Raw genomic sequence first — 9,739 nt, 5'->3', positions numbered from 1 at the left:
CTTGTGTCATGAAAATTACACATAAAAATTAACAGGAGCAGAGAGGTTGGGGCTTCAAACTCCAACCAACTTTGTAACTACAGCGTGAAAAAAACATGTGGATGTTTGACGATGTACAAACACAAGAGTGAAGCCCGGCCGGCGTGGCTCCGTGGTTGAGCATCGACTTACAAACCAGGTCATTGGTTCGATTCCTTGTCAGGGCACATGCCCGGGTGGCGGGCTTGATCTCCGGCCGGGGGCATGCAGGAGGCAGCCCATCAATGATTCTCTCTCATCATTGATGTTTCTCTCTCTCTCCCCTCCTCTCTGAAATCAATACAAATATAAAATAAAAAATAATAAAAACAAGGAGGGTGCAAATGCTGGCGAATTTAACTCGAGAAGCATGGTGGACAAGGCAGCTGGAAGCCAGCTCTGCACCAGGGGGCCTGCCAGTCAGGAGGGTCTGGGGGAGCTGAGCCTGTAAGGTCAGTACCACTCCCTCTGGAAAGGCGTAGGCACTCATTTCTCATTTGCAGTTAAACCAAGCAAACCAAGCTCTTCTTCCCTCTGACGACAGATTCCCCTCACACTCTTCCAGCTCCTCTCGCCTGGTAGCATTCCCCCTGAACTAACCTGACATATACAGCATCCTGACATCCTCCTCTACCCATCATGGATGAGCCATGTCCTGCGGCAGAGGCATGCGTGGTCGCCGAGGACGCTCCGCAGATGTGCTACAGCGCCCCCGAGGCTGGGCTCCCGGGCCAGGGCCACTGGCTGGACAGCCATGGCACACACAAGGTAAGGGAGGCAGAGAATACAGGGTTTTTTTTAAAACTTTATTACACAGTAAAGAATACAACAATACCTGAATCATACTTTAAAGATTCACAGGTTGACAGACCATACATTACAGTCCAACTAAGGAAAAAAGGATAAACAAGAAACCACAGTTCAGACATAGTAGACTTAAAAGCTCAAGAGTATGCTGACAAAAGCATGATGCCTAGACCCCACCCCCCAGTGTTAGTCTACCATTAACTTGTGGTACATGTCTGAATTAAGTATTGCACAACAACTTTAATTTTTTCACAAGAATGTCGCAGAACCCAAAATCATATTTAAAAAAAAAGTTACTTCAAATCTGCATTTCAACAGTCTCCAATTTTTTTTTTCTTCTGTCCCTTGAGGAATTCAGACAACACGGAGTCACTTTCTTTCCCTAAGTATTCCAGACATAGGCATGCTTTGCATAAGTAAACCAGCCTTGAAATTTTTAAATCCCCAAGACATGCACCTACACGTTTAAAAAAAAAAAAAGTTAGGAAAAAAAAAAGAAATTTAAAAGACAGGTTGCCCTGTCACACACAATCTCATGACAGAGAAAAAGAAAAAAAAAGAGTCAGAGACAGAAATAAGAGATAGAGGACGCCCTATTTCTATCTGCGACCACCATTCAATTCTATCCAAGGAAGATAACTTTTTAAAAATGCATTATACCTACAAATTATACTCTCACGTGGCCTGTACATACGTGACAAGCAGGAAAGGAAAGTAAGGAAAGTTTTTTTCTTTTCTTTCTCTTCTTTAGGTTTATGAGGTCTGCATTGTTACCAAGGAGTGATATGGTTTGCAGCTGTATGAGCTTAACTTTTGGTATCCTGGTTCTTTTGTGCCCATTTGGTTTGTCTAGTCGACCAGTTTTTTTGTTAGCTACTGGTGCAATATACATGCTGTCAAGAGGTAGAGTGAAACTTTTTGCCACTGAGGAGAATGTAGCAAAACAGGAAGAGGAAGAGGAGGAGGAGGAAGAGGGAGAGAAGGAAGAGGAGTCAGAGATAGAGCTCAGAGTTAGGGATTTTTTTTTTTCTTATTTGTTTTCACTCAGGGTGCCCTGAATTAAAAGTGATGAGACGTACTGTTACTAATCCTTATTTTACACACGAGTGTTAAGATAACAGTGCTGTTTCACATACATCACAGCTTCTAGAGATAATGACCTGTGGATATGACATACCTCATTTTTTTTTTTTTGGAGGGGGGCGGGGGAATTATTTAACCCTTCGTAGCCTAGAACATATAATAGCTCTGTAAGAAAGGACCGTCCAGTGTCATAAGCAGACTAGAAAGCAGAGTGAGGTCAAAGGATTCTGGGAGCACCATGATAAAAGATCACCCATTCAGAGCCTGGTTATGTGCTTTCTTTCCCTTTAAGCAGGTGTGCTGGCAGATGGACTTCCGACATGCAGATAGATGTATATATTTGCTCATCAGAACTTTCTACACTAAAAAGCCATTAAAAACAAACAAACAAACACAAAAACAACATAACCAGGGGTGGGGGGAATGCTAAAAAAAAGTTTAGGTTTAGAGGACGTAAAGCAAACAGATTGAGGATTGCCTCTATGCAGATACTGAAAAGCCGTTTAAAATGGTATCCAAGGGCTACATTAAAAACAAAACACACACACACACACACACACACACACACACACACACACACACACACAAAACCCTAATGGATCACTTTAGATTTTTAAGTCAATGCCTGGTGTGCGTATGTGCATGGAGAAGGGTCTTCCCAGCCTCGAAAACTTTGGTTGTTTACACAGCCTGCAGCACTGCTCCCGCTGAAGCACACAACCACATCCTGGGCTACTGGTTTCAAAACTAACAAGTAGTTCTGGTCTGGACCCTGGACAAGGAAGGGTTCATGGATTCACACGAGACCTTGCTGAACACAGTTAACCTGCTGAGCAATTGGAAAGTAGTCCTGGTGCTTTTCAAGATGCGGCTTTTGGTCCATCAGATCAGTCTTTGGCTGACTTCCCTTTTGTAAGAAAACTGTAACCTGGCATTCAGCACTTAAAGCTGTCAGTCTACACCTCAGCATTTGGAGCTCTAATGATTTAACATTTTATTTTATTTTTTTTTTGTAAAATTAGAAATACTTAAACAACCTTACAGCAATATACATGCACTGTCTTTTTTTAAAGTAGATTATCTTGTTATTTTTTTTTAAAAAAGTCCCAATAATGATTTTTCAACAAAAAACAAAAAAAGGAAAAAATCCACTACTACTCTATGCTACAGCTAAACTTGGTGAAATGGCTCTAGCATATTCGAAAAGTTTGCTTAAAAAAAATAAAAAGCATGCCTAGGGAGTCATGTGACAGTGCAAAATACATTTATGTACATTCCCTCTTACAAAAACACCAAGGTTAGCATTCCATGAACATGCTGGTTTTCAGGAAAAAAAATCCTAGAAGAGAGTGAAATAGCAGCTCCGAAAGATTTTTTTTCTTTGCTTTTTTCTTTTCTTGAGGACAACCAAAAAAAGTCTTTCCCCCTCCCCGAACTACTAGAGAAATATCACTAATACATATAGATATAAAAGCAGCATAGAAAGATACAGGTTTCTCATCAACTAGGAATAAAGAGACTAAATGTGGGCGTATGGTTAAACTACAATGCATCTTCACATTTGTCCAACACATTTACAAGAAAAACACCATTGGAAACCTCACAGGACAGAAGTGTTTTCACACGAAGAGAACTACTCGTCTTTAATTAAAAAATCTAAACAGGGCAGGGCTGAAAATTTGGAAAGGGGCTGGAGCTGGAGCCACCATTTTTTAAAAAGTATTTTTCAATATAAAAATGAATGAGCTGGAACAGACCCAATGTCTTATTCTGTGGAATCTCGAAAAAGTGAATAAACGTGGAATGGGTTAGTTAGGGCAGCCGGCTGATGTCAGAGCTGCCAGAATGCTAATTAACTGCAGGCTGAATCTCTTAACGTGTGTGTGTGTGTGTGTGTGTGTGTGTGTGTGTGTGTGTGTAAAGGAGCTTTTTGTATTAGGGCTTTTTTTTTTTTTCTCTTGCTGCTGTATCCATACATCCCACTGCAAATCATCTTTCATTTTTCATTCTGTTGACCTGGATATTATTTCTTTTCAGAAACTGGGGGGTGGGGGGGAAAACGAACATCTGTTTCTCCTTCCAATATGCTGCACATATGTGTGTTTTGTAGCGGGTCTTCAGAGTTCAGTTAGCAACCCATGGACGCCATTCATCTTCTTGTTAAAACGTCTACCACTGTAGCCAATGCTCATGCCCTGGAGGGTTTTCCTCTTTTTTTTTTCTTTTCTCCCCCCCATTATTGTATATCAGGAACACTGTGTCTTAATCTTAGCATTTTGCTTTCAACAGCAATTAGCAATCTCTTGGTTTGCTGTTTGGTAAAGCATCGGTTAATGAGGTCATCTAGTTTAAAATCCCAGCTACTGGCGAATAACAGGGAGGAGGTCAAATCTATCATTTCATGTTATATTCTCTGCTCTCTTTTCAGTTCTCTAAGGAGGAGATTCTCTTTGTTATCCACAATAAGTCCTTACGACCCGTGACTGGCCCTCTGTCTTCCTACCGGGGAGGTTCTCTCTTGCTCAAGGACTGCAATAGGAAAGTTCATCTACACACAAACAAACAAACAAAAAGAACTTCGAGCGTCTGAGGATGAAGAATTGGTTTCGTGTTGGTTGTGTTGTGTTTCCTTGGACAGTTCGGAGTTCACATCTAGCGAGGGGTTGTCTCTATGGTGGACGGGGTCCCCGGGGTGGTTGACCTCGGGGTGGCTGCTGGTGGGGTGTCCATCGGGCTCCCGGCCCCGCTGCTGGGCGTGACCGAGGAGCTGACGGCGGGCGTGTCCCCCTGCGGCTGGGCCTGCAGGGTCTGTCCACAGATGTGGTGGTGCTTTTCCCAGTCTTTGTGCTGGCAAAATGAGCCGCAGTATCGAGCCGTGTTGCAGCCGCTGCAGGTCTCACTCGCTTTACGGCCACAGTTCCAGCAACTCTAAAGGAGAAGGCAAAACAAAGCAGAATCCCAAATGAATCCACTGTCCAAACCAAAGTCTGGGGGACTGGGCTGGACAGCACTGCCCCCTTTTCTTTTTTTAAAATACATTTTTATTGGTTTTGGAGAGGAAGGGAGAGGGAGAGAGAGAAACATCAATGATGAGAGAATCATTGACTGGCTGCCTCCTGCACGCCCCCTACTGGGGATCAAGCCTGCAACCCAGGCATGTGCCCTTGACCGGAATTGAACCCGAGCCGACATTTTATCCACTGAGCCAAACCAGCTAGGGCCTGCCGCCTTATTTTCAAGAACTCTGTGGTAAGAATGAAAACTCCAGGCGTATGTGTGTATACACACTAAACACACAGAGATGCAGGTTTTGGTGTGATGGCTGCCCAAACTTCTCTGCCAGCAACTCTTGTGACATCTCACACACTGGCTGGAGCTGCTTTCTGCCCTAACTGTAAAGTCCCTTCCTTTTAGGTTTGCTGTATCTACCGCATTTTCCCACCTAATACCAGTACCACCATGGTCGCACACAAATGTATCTATCGCTCTTGGCAGAGGCATCTTCCTTCCGGATAGAACAGAAATTACAAAGGGCCTACAAGAGCCCTATATGAGACTCAAAGAAATGTAACGAAGATAGAGTATTCTATTCCCGGCTCTATCAGACGAGAGATTGAGATAAGACCCTTTAACCTCTCCGTGCATTTAGTTGTTCCCACTGCACCCAGTCAGTCGGTATACCTGATAAGCAAACTCAGTTTGGTTTGCTTGTTCTCTAAGCACCCAGAACAGTGCCTGATATATATAGCAGGTGCTCAATAAATATTTGAATGAATCTGAGTATACTTCATTTAACTTGGAAAAACTAGAGATACTAAAACTGCATAAATAATAAGGCATTTTATTTACATACAATGCATTGCAGTTGATGGAGTTCCTTCTAGCTTAGCGACTCTGTGTAGTCAGAAAAGTGGAGGAAACGAAAAACTTAGACCTTAGCAAGCCCAATGCTAACAGTCAGTGCTTTCAAGAAGTGAAATAAGCTCAAATGAGGTTGCCTGAGATTTAAACTTTGAAATAGTCACATCATGAATCAGAGCACAATGTATTAGAGACGGAAGAGCACCTGCATAGGACAGATCGCAGGGAAGAAAGGAGATTTGGGGAGGAGCTAAAAGGTAAAGTCCCTCAGGCACCCTAGGAGGAGGTGAAACCTCAGGAAGCCCACTTTAAATTTCCTACAGTAGTTCCTTTGGCAAGACCAACCCCATTGCAAATGCTATATAAGGGGATCTTAGCCCTGCGCAGTCATCTGTTTTTCTTTTTTAAAAAATATATTTTATTGATTTTTTACAGAGAGGAAGGGAGAGGGATAGAGAGTTAGAAACATCGATGAGAGAGAAACATCGATCAGCCACCTCCTGCACACTCCCGACTGGGTATGTGCCTGTAACCAAGGTACATGCCCTTGACCGGAATCGAACCTGGGACCCTTGAGTCCGCAGGCCGACGCTCTATCCACTGAGCCAAACCAGTTAGGGCCAGTCATCTTTTTGTCTTCATCTTCCTTGGTTTTGGTTATTTTCTTGCAAAACAAACTTCTGTTGAGCGCAATGTAATGATCTTTAGTGTGAAGTTAAGTTGTGAGACCTTCTGTAGAGTTCTTTTACTTTTGGGAATGGCTGTGTCATAATTAAAATGCATTTTTTAAAAGTCCTAATATATATGAATATTAAAAACCTCTCCACTGTGTGCCCTGCACTTGTTTTACTTTAAGCATGCTGGTTGTGTGGCTTCTGGTGGGCTCGTGCGCCTACTTTGAATATCCCAGTGGAAGGTCAGCCCATCACCCTTATGTGTGCGGCTTTACCACTGTGCAAAACATGCAGAGAAATGTTTAGCAGTCCTCCTAACTTTGCTAGGAAATAAAGGGCCTCCTAGAGTTTCACGTGCTTAAAGCCTAGGAACTCCAGAACTCGACTTTGAAACTTCTAGAAAGAGCTCAGCTCTACATTCTTATTCTTTTATTATTCAGAAATTATGGCCCCAGGAAGGGGGAAAATAAAATCCAGGAAAACCTCAAGATCTCAAACGCTGTTCTATGGGAGATGTTTTAAATGATCATTCCTGAGGAAATACATGTTCACATCATGAATAAAAATAAAATTACGCCCTAACTGGTTTGGCTCAGTGGACAGAGCAGAGCGTCAGCCTGGTTCCAGGCTGATTCCGGTCAAAGGCATATACCTTGGTTGTGGGCACATCCCCTGTAGGAGGTGTGCAGGAGGCAGCTGATCGATGTTACTCTTTCACCGATGTTTCTAACTCTCTATCCCTTCCCTTCCTCTCTGTAAAAAAAAAAAAAATCAATAAAAAATATTAAAACACAAAAAAATAAATAAAATAAAATTACAATTAACCATCAGTACTAGCACAATTTTTCTTTTTTCTACTTTAATTTAACCAGGAAAATAACTCAAAAGATGGGTACTTCTGATCCGAGGTTTCATTGCAAGACTTGAAGCCCTTCTTCCTCAAAGTTAATTCCATCGCATTTTCATGTACAAATGACCCCGTAAAGTGGTGAGCAAACGTGGGCCTGGCCCAGCCGTGGGCAAACTACGGCCCGCGGGCCGAGTCCGGCCCGTTTGAAATGAATAAAACTAAAAAAAAAAAAGACCGTACCCTTTTATGTAATGATGTTTACTTTGAATTTATATTAGTTCACACAAACACTCCATCCATGCTTTTGTTCTGGCCCTCTGGTCCAGTTTAAAAACCCATTGTGGCCCTCGAGTCAAAAAGTTTGCCCACCCCTGGCCTAGCCCTTAGGAGCCGTGAGGTCTGACACGGCACTCAGAGTGAAGTTTACTTCCTGGAAGTTTAGTCACTTTTTAAAAAATATATATATTTTATTGATTTTTTACAGAGAGGAAGTTGAGAGGGATAGAGAGTCAGAAACATTGATGGGAGAGAAACATCGATCAGCTGCCTCCTGCACACCTCCTACTGGGGATGTGCCCGCAACCAAGGTACATGCCCTTGACCGGAATCGAACCTGGGACCTTTCAGTCTGCCGACGCTCTATCCACTGAGCCAAACCGGTTAGGGGAGTTTAGTCGCTTTTAGAAGAATGCCAGGTGGATGCTGGAACAAACGCAGCAAATACTTGAAATTACTAAATGACAGTAGAAAATTCCAATTAGAGAACAGAGACTCAGATCCAAAACAATATTTTCAGGAAATTAAGTATCTATCTAAGTCAAGTGACTTCTTTAAAATACACCCTGGTGTGAGGGTATTCTTCTCTGGCAGAGGCACATTTTGGCAGACACAACAGTGGTAAATGCCCGGGACTCAACGCAGCCGTCAGATTGAAATCAGATGTAGGCAACCTCCTCAATTTCAGCTGATTAAACACACGGGCTACACCAGGTAATTAGAGAGGCATGTGTTGGGGGGTTGGATAGAGGAGACAGGATGGGGACTTCTTTTATTTTTAAAGTGTTTTCAAAGATGGGAACAATTTTACAAATAAAAAAAAATGGAATTATGCCAAATATAGAAACAGATGTTTTGGATCATGAAGCTGCTGGGAATTGAGCCTTCGTGTCTTTGTATGGCCGGATTCTGACCCAGGATTCAAGGGCTCTTGCTAATTTTGCCTCTATCCCCATTCCCAAGTCTTTGGATCAGATTCATTTACCACCCACAGCTGGGAAAAAACAACCTTCAGCGGGAGGAAGGTACAACAAAGAGCAATTCAAATGACCTGGTGGGGAAACACACAAACGAACGACATATTTTTATTCCTCTTGACATTGCACTGCAATGAATGTGTAGGGAACTTTAGCGTATGTATTCAACTAAAAAAAAAAAAAAAAAAAAATCCAAATTGCACATTCCTTTTAAAAAAGCTCATTAGAAGACAGACAAAGCAATTTCTATGAATATATTTCTCTTGGGTGGTTCTTCTGAATTTCCTGTCAACTAGTCCATACCTGCAAGACTGAGTGACCAGTGGCACTCGGCCCCTCACTGTCATGCTTCTGGGAACAGGGAAATGTACAGAATCTTATGAGGACTGTCATCTGAATAATTTTACATTTCTAAGCTTCCTGCTGTTCACAGAGGTGGAAACTAAAAATTGGGTATAATCCCCATAAATTGTGTACAGCCATAAAGGGCAGGGATACAGTGGTCAATGACTTAATCCAATTTTACTTTTTTTTTTCTCTTCAATTTGTGCTTGTTATATTCAGGCTAGTATTTCCCGATACTTGCTCTATTTGTTTGTTTGTTACCTGTTTTATTATTTTTTAAATAACTGAGCTTCCTTTCAGTCCCTGCAGGAATGATGCTGGTGACTCAGTTTCCACAATAGTGTGGAAGGCTCGGGAATAGCATTGCATAGCAAATTCCATTTCCAAATCTAATGGCACTTTATAGTCTTCCCTTATTTGTGACCATATAGTCCCTTTTCAGCATAAAGGATTTTTATTCCCTATCTGAAAAGTGGGAATTAGTTCACTGACCAAAATTGGGCTGAGTCAGATGAAGAACATGGGGCTGAACAACACGCTCCCCTTTGCTAAATGTACTAATACTACACTGAAAATGGGAAGGATGGAACGGAGCTTTCGAATGCCAAAGCTGTATGTCAAAGACTATTAATACTTTGTTTCATATCAGCATTTCTCTTCATTCCTAAGAACAAAATTATTTCTTTCATCTTGTTATTTTAGATAGAGAATGGACATTCTGCCCTACTGGCAAAATAATACCTTTTCTGGTTCCTATGGTTAAAAATTCCTTTCCAAGCAACAAAACACTTTCTCCTGAATTACTTTATGTTTCTACAGTTCTTACATACCTATAATTCTCCAGAAAA

At 42.0% G+C, this 9,739-nt stretch overlaps 1 protein-coding gene across 1 annotated transcript in view; it reads right to left on the bottom strand.

Annotated features, from left to right (window-relative positions):
* Positions 1 to 815: 815 nt before the first annotated feature.
* RUNX1T1 (RUNX1 partner transcriptional co-repressor 1) overlaps positions 816 to 9,739 on the bottom strand; it is a 151,442-nt gene continuing 142,518 nt past the window's right edge. Inside the window, 1 exon segment of the mRNA XM_070392290.1 lies at positions 816 to 4,836. Coding sequence (XP_070248391.1) covers positions 4,561 to 4,836 — 276 coding nt within the window. The 3' untranslated portion in view covers positions 816 to 4,560.

Source organism: Myotis yumanensis, unplaced genomic scaffold (genome assembly GCF_028538775.1).
Source record: "Myotis yumanensis isolate MYYU_CA2020_CCGP unplaced genomic scaffold, mMyoYum1.0.hap1 SCAF_15, whole genome shotgun sequence".
In the NCBI taxonomy this organism is placed as follows: Eukaryota; Metazoa; Chordata; class Mammalia; order Chiroptera; family Vespertilionidae; genus Myotis; species Myotis yumanensis.
This window is presented reverse-complemented; position numbering and strand designations above follow the sequence as displayed.